The following is a 20544-nucleotide window of genomic DNA, read 5'->3' as shown; positions in this document are numbered from 1 at the left end:
ACGCGGCCCCACCCACCGCTGCCCAGGGCTCTCCGCCTCCCCCGCCTCCTGAGAGAAACGCGGGGGACCCCAGCGCGCAAGCGCCAACCCGCCAACTCCAAGGCGGCCGCCCGCCACCAGCGCTTGCGCGAAAGCGCTGAGCAGGGGGAGGGGCGAAACTAGAAGGCGAGAGGAGCGCGCCTAAATCCTAGAGAGGCGGGCTAAGCCGAGCTGGGGGGAGGGTTCATCTTCCGGAAAGTCTGCATTCTCGGACAGTCAGGAGTCGCCGCTCATCAAACTCCCGCTGAAGAGATGACCGGAGGAAGTCGGCCGTGCTCTGCACCCATCGGAGCTGCTCAGACGCAAGCCGGAGCCGCCTTCAGGATGAAATTAGGACCCGCCGGAGGCCGGTCCCTCAGACTGCAGGAGAGCGTGGCGGGAACGCGCGTGCGTGGTAGGAGCCCTCCACGTGCGGCCGAGCCGAGGCCTCCCCGCGCTCCGAGGCCCCGCCCCGGCCCCGCCCCCGGCCTCCGCATCTTTCCGGACGAGAGGTGCTGGAGAGGGAGGAAGGAGGCTGGGCCTGGCGGCTCGGCCCCGCCTCGGCAGCCTCCCATTGGGCGCGAGTGAGGGGACGCCCTCCCGCCGCCCTCCCATTGGATCGCGCGTGTGAGCTGCGTGCCCCATTGGGCCGTGCAGATTTGGGCACCAAATTCAAAGATTTTAAAAGTACCAGCTGGCGCCTTTTGGAAGATAAGAGCTCTGAGAAGCTGGCCGCTTGCTCTCCTCCTGCGGCAGCAGCTCTCTCACCTGAGGCCGACTCCTCTCTTACCCCTGGCATGAGCCGGCGGCCCTGCAGCTGCTCCCTACGGCCGCTCTCCGGTTCCTGCCGCTGCAGCTACGGCACCCTGACAGCCGCCGGGCGCCCTTGCCCCTCGGACGGTGGGTGAGAGGAGAGGGTGCGAGCGGGGCGCGCCTTCCAGAAGGGGTGCCCGCGGGGGAATGACGGTGGCGGGATGTGGGGGGCGGTGGACAACAACCTGGACCCGACACCCTCCCGAGTCCAGCCGTGCGGCCCCTTCCTGGGTCTCGGGAGGGCGGACGGCGGTTCCCCCGGGACCTGGAGGAAGAAGGCAGGGGGGAGGCCGGAGAGGGGAAGCAGAGGTCCCGGGGCGGGATGGCCGGCGCGCCTGGGTCCAGCTGTGCCGGCGAGCCGGGGCGCCAGCCCCCCTGGGAGGTGCGGGTCGGGGCCTCCTCACCCTGGGCAGGGCTGCCTGCCTCCACCCCGCGGGCCCGGGCGCCAAATGCCCCCTGCCGCCCCTCCCCCACACCTGAGCCTCGGCGCTGACAGGGCCCGCGAGCCAGCGGCCCTCGGGGTCCAGCCGGGTGTCCGACCCCTCACTTCAGCGCCCCTTCTGCACTCCTGCCCCGCACTCAGGTCGGAAGTCAGTCCTCCCAGGTTTTCGCCACCTCAGTCTTCCCTGGCGGGCGCGGGAGATCGTGCTCGCTGTTATCTCCCGCCTCCTCCGCCGGTCCGCGCCCTGAGGGCCACCCCTCCGACCCCTCGGGATTTCCAGGGTCTCCCCTTCTCCAATGCCCGCCAAATGAAGGGACCCCTCTCATCGGGCCAAGGCTCTGTTGGGGATGTCTGAACAAAAACGTTTAATTTCTCCTTTTTTCCCTCCTTGAACCCAGTGAGTGACTCAGTCTCAAGGCCTGGACTGAAATGGAAGGAGGGAAAAGGGCATTTTTAATGCAGAAACCCCGAATTTGTCCAAATGTAGCTGATTTTGAAGAATTGGGGAAGATCATCTGAGAAGTGAAGAATTAGTTTGTTTTTTTTTTTCCCCTGTGCTTCTGGAGACCCAATCTTTTATTCCAGCTCTTGGGTGGAATGGAAGGCACCCAAATGAATGCTTAACTTTTATCCTCTTTGTTGCTGTCTCTTAAAAAGACCCAGCTGCATTCATTTTACTTTAGAAATTGTGAAAAATTTTAGAAGTTAACAACTTGATGGTGTATATTTGGTAAGCACTGAAAGACGGTCCTTTCTTTAGAAAAGGAATCTAGAAGACTCAAAAAATAATTTAACAGGTTAAGTCTTAGTCTAGAAATCCCTGACTCAAAACCCTCTGAAATTCTGGAGATTGCTGGCTTTAAGAAGGGATTTTTTTGGTTGCTTAACTTCGGTTGTCTACTACCTTGCCCCTCACGAGGGTATTTGCTGTCCCCTAGATTTTTTTCTATATTTGAAAATTTAAGAAAATGAAATGTAAAAATCTGTTGCGTTCAAATATTTCTGAAATAGGCTTTTCTAAAATATTCTCTTGGGGATTATGACTGATTTTTGCAGTTTATGGCAGCAGGTCTTGAGGTTCTTTTAAAGGACTAGCCATGCCTCATTGGTATTGGACACATGCTGGTTATCTTGTAGGTACTGGAGGTTGTAGTACTTAATTATTTAGCATTGGGATAGCTGTAAAGATTTTTTAACTTTAAGCACTATAGTCTTTTTAAGTATTATATTTTACTATGAAATGTTAAATCTACATTGGGAAGTTAAATAGAAGTTAACTTTGTACAGTTAACTACCTAATACCACTTTTTCATGATTGGACTATTGAGTTGGTAAATAAGAGGTTTTAAAAATGCAATGGTGAATCTTTACCAACTCCATGAGGTAGATATTATGGATATAGTATTTCCATTTTAAAGAAATTGAAAGACCAGTTCAATGTTCTAGATCACAAAATGGCAAAAGGCTGAGCCAGGACTTTCATTTGAAGTTGGATTTGATTCCTAGGGGAAAATATAATCTGAAATGCATAAGTCTGTGTAGAATGTATTTTGCCACTTTGAACATGTTCGTGATTTAAATATAAAGAATATGAAGGGTTTGGCTTACAAAAATAATATAGTGAAAATAGATTCTGTTTATTAAACTATATGTGATGGAAACTCCACCATGCATTTAGTCCAGTTTGGTTTTCTTACCTGCATTTTATACATGAGGAAACAAGCTTTAAGAGTTAACTTGCTCAGTTTTTTGTTTTTCACCTGAGATGCTCATGATTTAAACCCAGGGTATTCACATCTAATACAGTGTATCACCAACCTCTGTTGACTTTACCTTTCTGAAAAGATCTCAGATCTATTCAGTTATCTCTTATTTGCCCTGCGGTCATCCTAGTCTTGGGTACCCAACTCTAGACTCCTGTGATAAGCATTTCCAACTACCCTCCCTGCTTTCACTTGTATTGGATTAGCCAAGAAGTTTGTTCAAATTTTGTCACAGGAGAAGTTTTCAAGTTTTTCCACAGTGTCTTTTGAAAAAACCCAATGAACTTCTTGACCAACCCTATACCTTCCTATTCATATAATCCAATATTTTCCATAGCTGGCAATCATTTGTTTATTTATTTGTGTGTTTGTGTGTTAGTTGCACAGCCATGTTTGACTCTTTGCGACCTCACAGACTATTCTGCCAGGCTCCTCTGTCCATAGGACCATGGGATTCTCCAGGCAAGAATACTGGAGTGGATCTCCATTCCCTTCTCCAGAGATCTTCTCAACCCAGGAATCGAACCCTGGTCTCCTGCATTACAGGCAGATTCTTTACCGTTTGAGCTACAGGGAAATCCTAGTGTTAACCAGATGTCTCACTTAGAACCCCTCAGAGGCTCTTTATTACACAATGAATTAAACCAGTCTACCCTAAAAATCCTATAGCATTCTATATCTCTTCAACATTAATTTTCAATCCTTATCCCCCTATCGTATACTGAGTCACAGCCCTGCAGGCCTTCCTCTTCCTTGAAAGTTCAACACTTTTCCTTCCAGGGTCCATCTCTGTCTGGATTTTCACAAGGCTTTCAAGATACCAGGATTTCAAAAGATCTGTGGCTAGTTTCTTTCCTTCTCAAGACTCTGTCACTAAGTAGGCATTGGGTAAACGAAGTGGCAGAGCTAGACTCTCTATTGCTCATTCACTCAGTTGTGTCCAGCTCTTTGCGACCCCATGGACTGCAGCATGCCAGGCTTCCCTGTCCTTCACTGTCTTCTGGAGTTTGCTCAAATTCATGTCCACTGAATCAGTGATGCCATCCAACCATTTCATCCTCTGTCGTCCCCTTCTTTTGCTTTCAGTCTTTCACAGCATCGGGGTCTTTTGAGTCTGCTGTTCACATCAGGTGGCCAAAGTATTGGAGCTTCAGCTTCAGTCCTTGTAATGAATATTCAAGATTGATTTCCTTTAGGATTGACTCTTAGTCCTCATCTTTCTGATTCAAGAGGTCTCCGAACTGTGAGCTTTATATATATATATATATATATATATATATATATATATATACACACACACACTTTTTTAATGATCCTTGTGACTCAGCTGGTAAAGGATCCACCTGCAATGCAGGAGACCTGCGTTTGATCCCTGGTTTGGGGAGATCCCCTGGAGAAGGGAAAGGCTACCAGTCCAGCATTCTGGTCTGGAGAAGTCCATGGGGTCACAAAGAGTCGGACATGACTGAGCGTTGGCTCACATTCTACCTCAGAGTTTTGAACATATGTTTGGGAATGTTGGAAATTGTTGACTTCTAAACAATTATAAAGTAGCTGAATCATTATTAGCTCTGAATTTAAGGAACTGTCCATACTCTTGAGAATAATGTTGAATGAACAGGGTTCTGTAGGATAGTCTTTCAGTAACTGAGTTGTAAAGGCAGCAGAGGAAGAATACCTTTGAAAAGAATTGAGTTTCTGAGATATAGTTTCAGGCCTCTTCCCTTTAGGATTTCCCAGGTGGTGCTAGTGGTAAAGAGCCTACCTGCCATTGCAGGAAACACAAAAGACGGGATTCTATCCCTGGGTCATAGAAGATCCCCAGGAGAAGGGCATGGCAACCCACTCCAGTATTCTTGCCTGGAGAATTCCATGGACAGAGGAGTCTGGTGAGCTATATGGTCCATAGGGTCACAAAGTGTGACACGACTGAACATGCCCATTCCCTTTAGGGAACTAAACAAAATAAAACGTGTCTTTGTTGGTGGTTTCTTTATCTTCAGATAACATGGGTGGTCTTAGCTAAATCATACTTAATTCCTTACTTGAGGCCAAAATGAAAATCTCAGAATTTTTTACTCTTTTCTGAGTACAAGGGAACAACTCAGAATAATTTGTTCTAGAGTTAGGGTTAATTGGGGGAATATTTATGTCCCTAAACTTTTAATTTAAACTTAATTAAAAGAAAGTTTCTATCTACAAGGTGTCCTTTAGCGCTTAGCATTTCTGTTCTAAGTAAAAACAGTAAATTCCATATAAACAGATTACCAATGTTTAGTACAGACTAAACATACTGACTGTACTTAGGTATATTTACTTATAGGGTAAATTGTTACCTACCTGTGATTGGTTTGCAGGAGGTATAGTATAGTAGATGGGGGGAGTACATTAGAAGCACATACAATCCATATACTCTGCCTTAAAAAATGCTAAACAGTTTTCTTAAACCCATCTACTATATTCCTTCCCAGCCACTATTGCCTGCTAGAAATCCTAATCATCTTTTAAAACAGCAGTTCTTAACTAAGAATGGGGGAGATTTGCCTCTGCTAACTTCCCCCACTCCAGTATTCTTGCCTGGAGAATCCCATGGACAAAGGAGCCTGGTGGGCTACAGTCCATGGGGTCGCAAAGAGTCGGATATGACTGAGCAACTAACACATACACCCACAACTTCCCCCTACTCCCAACATTTGGCAATAAATGGTTGCTGGAGACATTTTTTATTGTCCTGCTAGAGGAATAGTGACTGCTAATGGCATCAGATAGCTAAAAGTTACTAAACATCCTGCAACAGACAGGACAACCCTCAGCAAAATCATCCTGCCCCAGAAGTCACTAGTGTGGTTAATTTGTGCCTGTGTGCTTTGTCGCTTAGGCGGATTCTAAACACTACCATGGTGCCCCCTGGGAAACCCCCAGTGGTTAACTTACAAATGATTAAATTTATTGGCTCTTTAGTCCTTTCTCTAAACTTCCTATAGATTTTGTGATTAATTATTATAAGACTTAAAATTGTTGTTTAGTCACTAAGTTGTGTCCAGCTCTTTGCAACCCCATGGATTGTAGCACACCAGGCTCCCCTGTTCTTAGGTATTCCCAGAGTCTGCTCAAGTTCTTGTCCATTGAGTTGGTGATGCTATGTAACCATCTCATCCTCTGCCGCCCCCTTCTCCTTTTGCCTTCAGTCTTTCCCAGCATCAGGGTCTTTTCCAATGAGTCAGTTATAATAATTACTGACATTTAAATATATAAGTTTTTTGCAACTTTTATCAAAACTGTTTTGACCCTTATACATTCCGTCTTCCATTATCTTAACCATATTTCTAGAAGTATTTGATTTCTCTAGGGATGTCTCTTACCTCAGGCCCTACTCTTGATGCATCATATTTCCTTATTCTGTAAGCATAGACTATTTGTTAAATAGTCCCTTTTGTCACTATTTTCTATTCAGATACGACTCTAAAAGCCAGATGGTATAGTTACACCAGATTTAAAAGCAGACTGTACTGAAGTACTCCCTCAAGAATAAGATATATGTACTTATTAGGTTTTAGTAATATTTTCTCACATTATACTTGGATAATTTCATAGCTAATTTCATGGTAAGTACACAGTTCTGAAAGAATGCAAAGTGATTAAATCTGTATCCCAAAGTTAAAGAAGTAGTGATATATATGGAAATTTTTGCCATCGGGCGTAATGTTATGTTCTTTTTGTAGGTTGTAAAGAAGAAAGTTCCACTCTCTCTGTCAAAATGAAGTGTGATTTTAACTATAACCATGTTCATTCTGGAATTAAACCAGTAAAGCCTGATGACAGTAGAAGAAAAGGTTCCTACACTACTGCATATTTGGAAGGTTCTTATAAAGACTGCATTAAAGACTACGACAGGGTATCAGATGTTGGGTCCCCCGTTGTGAGCCCCAGGATTGTAGAACTTGAACCTGAAAGCAAGCCATTGCATAACAAGGAAAATCAACACATACAACAAACACTTGATAGTTCCAATAACATACAAGAACTAGAGACCAGCGGATGTTATGAAGACAGTGGCTACTCTTCATTTTCCCAACGAAGTGGCCTCAGTGAACATGAAGACAGTAGCCTTGCCCTGGTGGAAAGTTTCAATGACAGTCCACAATGCTGCCTGCTACAGACACAAAGCCCAGACCAGTATCCCAACAAAAACTTGCTGCCAGCTCTTCATTTTGAAAAAGTGGTTTGTTCAACGTTAAAAAAAAATTGTAAACGAAATCCTAAAATAGATTGGGAGAAGCTGAAGGAATTTATATCCAGTGGAAATTTTAGACTACAGAATATAATTGGTAGGAAAATGGGCCTCGAATGTGTAGATATTCTCAGTGAACTCTTTCGAAGAGGACTCAAACATCTCTTAGCAAATATTTTAACACAACTCAGTGAGATGGACTTAATCAAGTAAGTATTGTTGCTCTGAGTGTATGTATTAGTATAATCCGTGAATATTTTTGTTAGATAGCTCAGCGCTACCAGCTCATGCAAAGATAGTAGTGTAGTCTTGCACTGTAGTTTTAATTGAGGTGATGAAAGTATGCTTTTAATCCAGTTACTTCAAATTTCATATTATGCTAGTGAAAGCTATTTCTGTTAGGATCTTTGTTTCTTTTGGTTCTGAAATTGTTCATATCTAAGCTACATCTTCTGGTCATAACTATAAAAACAACAGCCTAGGGGTCTGCTGTACAGGTCCAATGGGAATTTGATTTTTGTCGCACTTGAAAGTATGAAGTAATTATTTCTGTTCTTTTTAGACCATTTTCAAGTTTAAAAGTGATAAAAATGCAGAAACATACAAATGGGTCTGATTATGACTATTTCTTAGAAACGTTTTACTGACTGCCCTTTCCTCTTTATCCAACCAGAGAAAACCTTTTAGGATGAGATAACAGAGAATTGCCATTGGAGAAGGCAATGGCAACCCACTCCAGTACTCTTGCCTGGAAAATCCCATGGACCGGGGAGCCTGATGGGCTGCCATCTATGGGGTTGCATAGAGTCGGGCACGACTGAAGCAACTTAGCAGCAACAGAGAATTAGGGCTTCCCTAGTGGACAGAGGAGCCTGGTAGCCTGCAGTCCATGGGGTCACTAGAAGTCAGGCACAACTGAGCAACTTCACTTTCACTTTTCACTTTCATGCACTGGAGAAGGAAATGGCAACCCACTCCAGTGTTTTTGCCCGGAGAATCCCAGGGACGGCAGAGCCTGGTGGGCTGTCGTCTATGGGGTCGCACAGAGTTGGACACAAATGAAGCGACTTAGCAGCAGCAGCAGTAGTGGCTCAGTGGTAAAGAATCCACCTGCCAATGCAGAAGACTTGGGTTTAGTCCCTGGGTCGGGAAGATTTGGAGAAGGAAATGGTAACCCACTCCAGTATTCTTTTTTTTTTTTTTTTTTTTTTAATTTTAGGCTACTAACTTTACAGTATTGTAGTGGTTTTTGTCATACATTGACATGAATCAGCCATGGGTATACATGTGTCCCCCATCCTGAACCCCTCTCCCCATCCCACTCCAGTATTCTTGACTGGGAAATCCCATGGACAGAGGAACCTGGTGGGTTGTAGTCCATGGGATCGCAAGAGTTGACACAACTTGGCAACTAAACAACAATTGAGAAAATGATTATCCAGAGTATTGGATTAGATTGCCTCCAACTTGGTTCATTTTTGGCTTTTTGAAAAAATTTCAGGAGTACTCTTTGTTACTTTACACTGGTCCATGAAATATAACTGAACCAAAACAGGCACAAGTATTGATTTTTATTATTGACTAGCTTCTTGAGGGATAATCAACATCACAACATTTTTGTTAACAAAATGGATTTTTTAAATTGATTTCTACTAGTAGCAATGTGTCACATGTTTGAAATTTGTCTAATGTTAATAAATAGCTATATACACAATGGAGTTTCCGATTTGATATTTGTGGATATTGTGAAAAAATGAAGTGTTGGGGTTCCTAAGCCTAGATCTACTTAGAATTACTTGATGGTGAACTTTTTAAAAGGTTGGGGGCCGGGGGGAGCTCGAGCCCTGGCTCCCATTTTAGACCAACTAAACCCAAGTGACGGCATGGGCCATCCTTAAATCTTAAGTGCGTGCCACAGGCAGTTCTAAGTATAGTCAGGTTTATGAAGCACTGCTAATAGAAATTTCTTTTTTGCACTGGTTGTGTTTCTGTAATAGATTCATCTTAGCCTTCATGGTGCTTAATTGTTCCCTTTATAATCATTTATTTTTCCAGTGTGTCTAAAGTGAGCACAACTTGGAAGAAGATTCTGGAAGATGACAAGGTGGCATTACAATTGTATAATAAAGCAATACAAAGAATTACTGTAAGTCTATGCAGTTGTTTTAAGATATAACAGCTAGTGCTCTCTACCTTTGAAATGGGAGAGGGAAATAGTAAAGATAACAGATCTGGAAATCCTTTACATTCATAACTCATTAAAAGAAAATACAAAGATAAAGGGGCTGGGATTTTATCTGTTACAAAGTAGTAAAATTATCTACATATAGAAGATTTTTAGTGTAGGAAGGGAATTCACTCACTTTGCAAAATACTTAGTAACTTTGGAGATGTTTCTGAGAATAAAGATCAACACACGATTAAAATTTCAGACTTAGGAGTTGGCAGACTAAGGTCGAGTGTTGCTTAAATTCTCCAGGTTCAGTTTCTTTATCCATAAGCTGGTGTTAATGAAAAATTTTCTACCTCAATAGATTGTTTTGAATCCTTTCACAGCACTGATGTGACACTTGAATGTGACTATTGCCATCTACTGGTGGGTAGGAAGAATGACCTTTTGTTCTGGGGGTAGTGCTTTATAAATCATGTATTAAATGCTGGGTACTAAGCATGTAAAGTTGCTTTCTCACAGTTTCTGATTCGTAGTTTCTCTCAGTAACTTAGTTGTTAGGCTTTAAATGTTTGAATAGTTGTGGGTGGCTGTGCTTACACACATGCAGGTAAATTGAATACAGGAATAAATCCTTTATATTCTCATTTGCCCTTTTTTACATGTATAAACATGATAAAAATTTCTGATTATTGAGAATATAGGAGGATAATTTTTAATCCTATTCAAACTTTTTTTTAATTAGGAAAAAAACATTAAGTTTTCACCACACGCTTCGACCAGAGAGTATGTTTTATTCAGAACCCCTTTAGCATCTGTGCAAAAATCAGCAACCCAGACTCTCCCCAAAAAAGATGCTCGAACTAAGTTACCTGATCCAGGTGATCAGAAACATTCTACTTACAGTCGACACAGTGAATTCTCTGAGGTAATTTTTTGTTTATCAATAAATTGGAAACGAGGTATTTATTGTTAAAAGGATTTAGAGTAAGAAAACCGTTTATGACTCAAGTAATCAAATTAGGAAAGTACACAGAGATGTCTTTCTATGCCAAAAATAATAGACATTATTTGGCATTGTTTATGACAGTTCAGTGGTGTTGAGCTCTAATTTAGAAACACTTAAGAGAATAAGGAGAAACCTTGAAGTTTCTTCTAAAACTTAAATACTACATTTCACAATTATTGCCTTTGATAACTGAGGAAGAGAGAGCTAAGCAAAAAGTCAATTTTATCAGGCACTACATAGATAGGGAAACATGGTAACCTTCATAGCTATATAAAGGTAAATGCCATATAATGTGAAAGGTTTTTTTTTTAAAGAAAAGCTAGAGGTAAAAGAGCAACCAACTCCTGGTTCCACAGAAAAGGTGGCATTGATGTGTGAGTAGCGTTTATGAATTAGAGCGTATTTGTAGCTTAATGCTACAATAACCACTGGGTCAGTTGACAGTGGTCTGTTCCCACGTTGAGCAGTAAGATCCTGAAAGGCAGGAGTTGTGTTGGTGCTCTAATACGTGTATTGGGGAAGCGCCCTTGTTTTGACTAGCTAAATTACATTCAGTTCTTAGTAAAATACGTGTATGGATTTTCTTCTTTCTAGGTCGCCAAAACTTTGAAAAAGAATGAAAGCCTTAAAGCCTGTATTCGCTGTAATTCACCTGCAAAATATGATTGCTATTTACAACGGGCAACCTGTAAACGAGAAAGCTGTGGATTTGATTATTGTACAAAGTGTTTGTGTACTTATCATACCACCGAAGACTGTTCAAATGGCAAGCCCCTAAAAGCCAGTTATAAAATGGGTCCTGTGCCTGGTACTAAGAAAAGCAAGAAGAATTTACGACGGTTATGATTGCTTATTACATCAATTGAGATCGATCATGAAGGCTAGTTAGAAAAATGTTAGGTTTTAACTAAAAAAAAAAAAAAATGTATTGTGATGTTCAATTTTATGTTGAAATCAGTGTAATACATGGGATTTTTCCCTTCAGTGAAAAAAGAGGGTACACAACTTATTAAAATATTTTACAATTTAATAGTGAAAAAATTTAAAATTCTCAATGTAAATCAGAAAATATAAATATTTTAAGGAAAAAAGGGGAACTATGATGATTGTGATTCAGAGGTAAAATAAAATTCATTCCATTTTATGGCAAAGGAAGACCATGTCATTTTACCTCAACAGTCTTAAAAGTAAATCTTCTTTACCATCTATTAACATTATTTTATTTGCTTTACCAAATTAATAATATCTACTGAAATATCAGCTTCTGGTGTCTCCATGTAAATGTCTCGTCACCTTTGTTTTACCTCTTTTTTAGAGTGTATTTCCCAAAAAAGTATCCTTGGTGAAGTTTTGCTTGTTTTCCTTATTTGTAAAGTTTGAATGTTTTAATATTTTGTACATATGTACATATTTCTGTGTTTTTTATGTCAGAGTAAGAAAATACATGTCTTTTGTATATATATGTAAGTAATTTTTTTCCTATTATGAATAAAATTGTTACAAGCTTGATAAATAATGTGAATCTTTTATGTAGGTAAACATTTAAATCTTAGAAACAGCTGAAGAAGCTGTAGGAGACTGACGTGTGGAAAGGCATTGAGTGGGTCTTTGTCTCCTTATGGGAACCTTGTGAGATTGTCGTTCAGTCACTAAAGTGAAAGTGAAGTTGCTCAGTTGTGTCCGACTCTGCGATCTCATGGACTGTAGCCTACCAGGCTCCTCTGTCCATGGGGCTTTCCAGGCAAGAGTTCTGGAGTGGTTTGCCATTTCCTTCTCCAGGGGATCTTCCCATCAGGGGTCAAACCCAGGTGTCCCGCACTGTAGGCAGATGCTTTACCGTCTGAGCCACCAGGGAAGATCATCTAATCAGTCACTAAGTCCTGTCCAACTCTGCAACCCCATGGACTACAGCACGCAAGGATCCTTTGCCCTCTACTGTCTCCTGGAGTTTACTCAAACTTGTAGAATTACATATTCCAATTTCAATTTTCTTGCCACCCAGTATCTTAGTAGTGGAATTGGGTCTTGAAATAAGCATTTCAAGATGGATCAAAGCAAGATCATAAAACACACTTTGGGAAATTCTGGTGTATTCATTCATTCATTGCTTTTTCACTATCAAGAGGCTCTTCAGTTTTTGTTTTCTTTCTGCCATAAGGATGGTGTCATCTGCACATCTGAGGTTATTGATATTTCTCCCGGCAATCTTGATTCCAGCTTGTGCTTCCTCCAGCCTGGCATTTCTCATGATGTACTCTGCATATGAGTTAAATAAGCAGGGTGACAATAGGCAGCCTTGACGGACTACCTTAGCAATTTGGAACCAGTCTGTTGTTCCAATGTTGGGTTCTAATTGTTCTTGACCTGCATACAGGTTTCACAGGAGGCAGGTCTAGTTGTTTTCCCTAATTGAAGTCTGAATTTTGCAATAAGAAACTCATGATCTGAGCCACAGTCAGCTCCAGCTATAATTTTTGCTTAGTGTGTAGAGCTCCATCTGCTGCAAAGAATGTAATTTGGTATTGACCGTCTGGTGATGTCCATGTTTAGTTTGTCTCTTGTGTTGGAGGAGGGTGGTGTTTGCAATGACCAGTGTTTTTGATTCAGATTACCTTGATTCATCTCAATCAATGGGCTTCTTAGAGGCTTAAGGGCTTTGCCCTTGATCTCAACAGGAAACCAAGATAGAGGATTTATCTTAAATGGATTATCTTAAATGGGTGTGTCTTTCTAATGGAATAAAATCTCCAATGAAATTAACAATGGTTTTCTTAAAGGAACTTTCAACAAACAAAAGCATTAAAGTATGTAATTTGACATACACATGCATGAAGCCATCACTTGCCAGATGAAGGTAATGAATATTATCATTTTTTCCTGCCCATTTGTAATCCCTCCTGTTAGTCCCCAGGCAATCAGTGATCTGTCACTGTAGATTACTTTGTCTTTTCTAGAATTTTCTATAAATGAAATCACTTTGTACTATGTGACTACTTTCAATGAATATTACTTTTGAGTTTCATCCATTTTATGTGCACAGTAATTCATCCTTTCTCTTAATAAGAAATACACTGTCGGATATGCCAGTTTGTTTACATGTATGTTCACCCTGGTAGTTGGATGTTTGGATTTTTCACCCATTTTTTTGCTACCAGAAATGAAGGTGTTAAAATCATTTATATATAAGTCTTTGCAAGTTGTATTCTTTAATTTCTCTTGGCAAATATCGAGAGGGGCTTCCCTGGTAGCTCAGCTGGTAAAGAATCTGGCTGCGATGCAGGAGTTCCGTTCAGCTCAGTCGCTCAGTCGTGTCCGACTCTTGGCGACCGCATGAATCACAGCACGCCAGGCCACCCTGTCCATCACCAACTCCCAGAGTTCACTCAAACTCAAGTCCATCAAGTCGGTGATGCCATCCAGCCATCTCATCCTCTGTCGTCCCCTTCTCCTCCTGCCCCCAATCCCTCCCAGCATCAGAGTCTTCCAATGAGTCAACTCTTCGCATGAGGTGGCCAAAGAATTGGAGTTTCAGCTTTAGCATCAGTCCTTCCAAAGAACACCCAGGACTGATCTCCTTCAGAATGGACTGGTTGGATCTCCTTGCAGTCCAAGGGACTCTCAAGAGTTCTCCAACACCACATTTAAAAAGCATCAATTCTTCGGCGCTGAGCTTTCCTCACAGTCCAACTCACATCCATACCTGACCACTGGAAAAACCGTAGCCTTGACTAGACAGACCTTTGTTGGCAAAGTAATGTCTCTGCTTTTGAATATGCTTATCTAGGTTGGTCATAACTTTCCTTCCAAGGAGTAAGCATGTTTTAATTTCATGGCTGTAATCACCATCTGCAGTGATTTTGGAGCCCAGAAAAATAAAGTCTGACACTTTCCACTGTTTCCCCATCTATTTGCCATGAAGTGATGGGACCAGATGACATGATCTTAGTTTTCTGAATGTTGAGCTTTAAGCTAACTTTTTCACTCTCCTCTTTCACTTTCATCAAGAGGCTTTTTAGTTCCTCTTCACTTTCTGCCATAAGGGTGGTGTCATCTGCATATCTGAAGTGATTGATATTTCTCCTGGCAATCTTGATTCCAGCTTGTGCTTCTTCCAGCCCAGCGTTTCTCATGATGTTATAAGTTAAATAAGCAGGGTGACAATACACAGCCTTGACATACTCCTTTTCCTATTTCGAACCAGTCTGTTGTTCCATGTCCATGCAATGCAGGAGACCCCAGTTCAATTCCTGGGTCAGGAAGATCCACTGGAGAAGGGATAGGCTACCCACTCCAGTATGCTTGTGCTTCCCTTGTGGCTTACCTGGTAAAGAATCCACCTGCAATGCAGGAGACCTGGGTTTGATCCCTGGGTTGGGAAGATTCCCTGGAGAAGGGAAAGGCTACTCACTCCAGTATTCTGGCCTGGCCTGGAGAATTCCATGGACAGTGTGTAGTCCACAGGGTCACAAAGAGTTGGACACGACTGAGCAACTCTCACTTTTGCTTTCCAATATCTAGTAGTAGAATGTTTGGGCTATATAGTCATTATATGTTTAACTTTTTTAAGAAAATACCAAAATGTTTCCAAAGTGACTACTATTTTATTTATTTTCGGCTGCACTGGATCTTCGTTTCTGCGCTTGTTCTTTCTCTCGTTGCGGTTAGCAGGAGCTACACTTTCTTTGCGGCACCCAGACTTCTCATTTCAGTGGCTTGTCTTGTTGCAGAGCAGGATCTCTGTGGCGCACAGGCTCAGCAGTTGTGGCTCATGCCCTTAGTTGCCCCTCAGCATGTGGAATCTTCCCTGATCAGGAATCAAACTTGTCCCCTGCACTGGCAGGTGAATTCTTAGCCATTGGGCCACCAGGGAAGTCAATGAGTACTATTTCATATTCTCACAAGGAGTGTATGAGAGTCCCATTTATGTCATGTGCTCATCAGCACACGGTATAGTCTGTCTTTAATTTTAGCCTTTGAATGTGTTTGTAGCAGTATCTCATTGTGGTTTTAATTTACATCTCCCTGATGATGTTTGCCATTGTTATTTGCCATCGTACATTTTCTTTGGTCAAGTGTCTATCAAATCATTTGTGTGTTATTATTGGTATTTGAGAGTATACAGTCGGTACAAGTGTTTTATCAGAGTTTGTCTTATCTTTCATTTTCCTAGTGTCTTTGGAAGAGTTTTTATTTTTGATCATATATAAATTATTAACATTTGTCTTTAACTCATCATGCTTTGAGTGTTACATCTCAGAACTTTGCCTAACCTCAAAACCCTGACATAAATCAAAGCAGGATTCTCTATGAACCACCTCCCAGAGTAATGGAAATAAAAGCAAAAATAAACAAATTGGACCTAATTAAACTTAAAACCTTTTGCACAGTGAAGGAAACTATAAATAAGGTGAAAAGACAGCCTCCAGAATGGGAGAAAATAATAACAAAGCAACTGACAATTAATCTCAAAAATATACAAGCAGCTCAAGTAGCTCAATACCAGAAAAACAGCCCAATCAAAAAATGGGCCAAAGAACTAGATAGACATTTCTCCAAAGAAGACATGCAAATGGCTAACAAACACGTGAAAAGATGCTCAACATCACTCTATCACAGAACTGCAAATCAAAACAGCAATGAGGTACCATCTCATGCCAGTCAGAATGGCTGCTATCAAAAAGACTACAAACAATAACTGCTGGAGAGGGTATGGAGAAAAGGGAACCCTCTTACACTGTTGGTGGGAATGGAAACTAGTACAGCCACTCTGGAGAACAGTGTGGAGATTCCTTAAAAAACTAAATAGAACTGCCGTATGACCCAGCAATCCCACTGCTGGGCATACACACTGAGGGAACCAGAATTGAAAGAGACACATGTACCCCAATGTTCATCACAGCACTGTTTACAATAGCTAGGACATGGAAGCAAGCTAGAGGTCCATCAGCAGACGAATGGATAAGAAAGCTGTGGTACATATACACAATGGAATATTACTCAGCTATTAAAAAGAATGCATTTGAATCAGTTCTTATGAGGTGGATGAAACTGGAGTCTATTATACAGAGTGAAGTAAGCCAGAAAGAAAAACACTAATACAGTATACTAACACATACATATGGAATTTAGAAAGATGGTAACAATGATTCTACATGCGAGACAGCAAAAGAGACACAGATGTAAAGAACAGACTTTTGCACTCTGGGAGAAGGCAAGGGTGGGATGATTTGAGAGAATACCATTGAAGCATGTATATTACCATATGTGAAATAGATCGCCAGTCCAGGTTCGATGCATGAGTCAGGCCGCTCAGGGCAGGTGCACTGGGACAACCCTAAGGGATGGGGTGGGGAGGGAGGTGGGAAGGGGCTTTGGGATGGGGGACACATGTACACCCATGGCTGATTCATGTCAATGTATAACAAAAACCACTACAATATTGTAAAGTAATTAGCCTCCAATTAAATAACTTAATTAAAAAAAAACTAATTTGCCTAACTTAAGAGCATACATATCTTTCTCCTTTGTTTTCTTCTAGAAGCTTTATAGTTTTAAAATTCATATTTAGGTCTGTGGTCCATCTGCAGTTTACATTTGGAATGTAGTGGGAGGTATCATTTGAAATGAGTGTCCACTTGCTCCAGCATCATTTGTTGACAAGACTCATTTCTTGTCAACTGAAATGTCTTTGCATCTTGGTCAGAAATCAATTTTACATAAACATGAGGGACTATTTCAGGACTCTGTACTGTTTAATTGACCTATTTGTCTCTTGAACTCCAAAACCACACTGCCTTGATCACTAATAAGTCTTGGAATGAAGTAGTGACAGTCCTTTTCTATTTAAAATTTTTTTTCAAAGTTGTCTATCATAGATCCTTTTTATTTCTACATAAATTTTATAATTAGCTTGTTAATTTCTACAAACATACAAATTGCGATTTTGATTGAGCTTGCAATGCACCTATTCATCTATTGGATTAGATGAGAAGGAGAGAATTGTCATCTTGACAGCACTGAGTTTTCCAACTTGTGTACATAGTCGTTCTTCCATTTACATCTTTTAAAATGTCTCTTAGCAGTTTCGTCTTTTAATTGTCATGTCTTGCACATCCTATGTCAGATTTATTCCTAAGTTTTATATATTAATGCTATTGTAAATGGTGTCTTTAATTTCAGTTTTCAATTATTCATTGTTAATATATTGAACTGTAATTGACTGAACTTGTAGTCCGCAACCTTGCTAAACTCAGTTATGGGATTTTCTATGTAGATGATCAATGTTTTCTGAAAATTAGGACAGCTTTATTTCTGCCATTACAGTCTATATGCATTTATTTCATTTTCTTGCCATATTATAATGTCTTAAATCTTCAGTAAAATGTGAATAGAAGAGCCTTTAAAATATCCTTTGTGAACCCAGCCTCTTGGTGTTTACAACTTTGTGTAATCTCCTTCTACACTCCCTCAGGTTTGGTCTACATGACTAACAGACTACAGCAGAAGTGATGGCATGTCACTTTCAAGTCTATGTTGTAAAAGACATGGTAATTTCTACCTCCCTTTATTTCTCTCATCAGCCACTGGGGGAAGGTCCGTTGTCAGCAGCCTAGAGAGGCCCACACTGTGAGGAACTAAGGTCTTTGAAAGAATTGAGTCTGTGAGTCGTCTTGAAAGTAGGTCTTCCAGTTCCAGTTCAGACTTCAAATTTTAGTCCCTGTTGACATCCTGAGTACAAACTGAGTCACCCAACTAAACTGATCCCAAATTCCTGAACTCCTGAGATAATAAATGTTTATCATTTTAAGTCCCATAGTTTGAGAATGATTTGTTATGCAATTATAGACAACAAATGCAAAGTGGGCACCCCTTTCTAGGAACCCTGGACTAGAGAAAGGGGAGTAGAAGTCTTTCCTTACACCGTTCAATTAGCTGCACTAATCATTTTTAAGAATGTCAAGTCCTCCCCAGGGCTCTGAGATGTGTAATTACCTGACCTGAAATCAACATTAATATGACCACAGGAGGCTAAGCCATCTTGCAGCTGTGTAGAATGTCCCTGAATAAAGAACACATACTCCAGCACCAAAATAGATCACCAAAATGGACTATTGTAAGTCTGCTACAGAAAGGAGAAGGAATAACTTACAGGTGTTAGTGCTTTCATGGTGACTGATACATGGGGTATTTTTTTTAATGATTCCTTTATTTTTTTTTTTTTTTACAGAAAGTCACACTACTGGCTTTAAGCTTCCTAAAATGTCTTTGTGTTCTGGTATCCAGGGAAACCCTATATGTTTTATGGATTGAATCTAAATAAATGTTATGTCAAAAGATTTCTTGGGATTCCCCTGGTGGTCCAGTGGCTAAGACTCTACTCCCAATTCTGTGGGCCCCTGTCAATTTCTGTTCAGGGAACTAGATCCTACATACCTCTGCAATTAAAAAGATCCTGCATGCTGCAATAGAGATCAAAAATCCTGCATGTGACAACTAAGACATGGAGCAGCCAAACAAATAAAAATGAATAAATCCTTAAAAAAAAAAAAGAGAGATTTCTTAGGTGGTTCATGTTGTGGCAAGAATCCATAACTACATTCAGAAGGGCCCTTGAGCTGACCCTGGTCACACTCGGTCTCTCCTGGGAGCTAGTCTCCTAAATGACCGCCTTCACATGGCTTCTCTGGTCGAGAAAGTGAGCAGTCTGTACTCTCAGAGTCACTCTTGGCGACTCTAACACAGTGCTGGGGCCAGTTGGTATTTCTGATTACTTAAAGCAACCATCTAGTGGCAAATGCTGCTTCACTGAGGCTTTTATTCTGACAAAGAAAGTTGTTGGCAGCTCTGCAGTAGTTCTGTCATCATTTAAATGGTAGAGATTATATTCTTGGATTTCTGCTAAAATCTCAATGTGTTCATAGGCACTGGCCTTGTGTGAGTGTTTGCTTTGTCATATTCCACTGGAGCAAATACCATACTCATATATTAGCACTAAAGCCTTGCCTGCCTTTCACCAGGGTTCGTGTTAAAATGTTACCTGACACCCAGAGTTTGGTATTTCCATATCCTCTACCTGGCTGAGAAGTTTGTCAAGCCCGGTTCATACAACTCAAGGGTCCGCCTGAAAGATTGCATATGAGAGCAACAATGATAGTTCCTCCATCATTACTTAAAATTTAAGAAATTGAAGCTACTTTCTTGAAATCATAATCGTACCTTGACTGCTTGGAGTTGTACCCTTTTTCTCAAATTCGGCTTCAACATTGTAAATAGCACTATGCCACTAGATGGCGCTCTTACAACATCACACCCCAATTTGTTCATTCCTGTGAAGTTTAATGTAAAAATGGATGAAACAATGTTACTGCTTTTCTATTCTATCTGTACTATCAGATTATAGTATAAAGCCCACAACATAGTGTTTATCTAGGATCCGTTCAGTTCAGTTCAGTCGTTCAGTCGTGTCCGACTCTTTGCCACCCCATGAATCGCAGCACGCCAGGCCTCCCTGTCCATCACCAACTCCTGGAGTTTACTCAAACTCATGTCCATCGAGTCGGTGATGCCATCTAGCCACCTCCTTCTCCTGCCCCCTTCTCCTCCTGCCCCCAATCCCTCCCAGCATCAGGGTCTTTTCCGATGAGTCAACTCTTCGCATGAGGTGGCCAAAGTACTGGAGTTTCAGTTTTAGCATCAGTCCTTCCAATGAACACCCAGGACTGATTTCCTTTAGAATGGACTGGTTGGATCTCTTTGCAGTCCAAGGGACTCTCAAGAGTCTTCTCCAACACCACACTTCAAAAGCATTAATTCTTCAGTGGCAGCTTTCTTCACAGTCCAACTCTCACATCCATACATGACCACTGGAAAAACCATAGCCTTGACTAGACGAACCTTTGTTGGCAAAGTAATGTCTCTGCTTTTCAATATGCTATCTAGGTTGGTCATAACTTTCCTTCCAAGGAGTAAGCGTCTTTTAATTTCATGGCTACAATCAATATCTGCAGTGATTTTGGAGCCCAGAAAAATAAAGTCTGTCACTGTTCCCACTGTTTCCCCATCTATTTGCCATGAAGTGATGGGACCAGATGCCATGAT

General features: G+C 41.3%; 1 protein-coding gene across 2 annotated transcripts; it reads left to right on the top strand.

Annotated features, from left to right (window-relative positions):
* Positions 1-725: 725 nt before the first annotated feature.
* On the top strand, positions 726-11405 carry FBXO5 (F-box protein 5). 2 transcript variants are annotated; one of them, XM_024996555.2, is made up of 5 exons: positions 732-918; positions 6759-7476; positions 9323-9413; positions 10183-10365; positions 11041-11405. In XM_024996555.2, exons 1-5 carry the CDS (start codon positions 816-818, stop codon positions 11290-11292), a joined length of 1347 nt encoding a protein of 448 aa, XP_024852323.1. In that variant the 5' UTR covers positions 732-815; the 3' UTR covers positions 11293-11405. The 2 variants fall into 2 exon arrangements, with proteins under 2 accessions (NP_001075904.1, XP_024852323.1); NM_001082435.2 differs by lacking the exon at positions 10183-10365 and having other exon boundaries at positions 726-918; positions 11041-11370.
* The last annotated feature ends 9139 nt before the right edge of the window (positions 11406-20544 follow it).

This window comes from Bos taurus, chromosome 9, assembly GCF_002263795.3.
Source record: "Bos taurus isolate L1 Dominette 01449 registration number 42190680 breed Hereford chromosome 9, ARS-UCD2.0, whole genome shotgun sequence".
Classification (NCBI taxonomy): Eukaryota; Metazoa; Chordata; class Mammalia; order Artiodactyla; family Bovidae; genus Bos; species Bos taurus.
The sequence above is the reverse complement of the archived record's forward strand: the minus strand, read 5'-3'. Positions and strand labels throughout refer to the sequence as shown.

Bases quoted from the DNA above. Each gene is read 5' to 3' on its own strand.
- FBXO5 (XM_024996555.2), top strand. From the start codon at position 816: ATGAGCCGGCGGCCCTGCAGCTGCTCCCTACGGCCGCTCTCCGGTTCC. The intron at 919-6,758 runs GTGGGTGAGAGG...TTCTTTTTGTAG, and splicing joins GCGCCCTTGCCCCTCGGACG to GTTGTAAAGAAGAAAGTTCC. The intron at 7,477-9,322 runs GTAAGTATTGTT...TTATTTTTCCAG, and splicing joins AGTGAGATGGACTTAATCAA to TGTGTCTAAAGTGAGCACAA.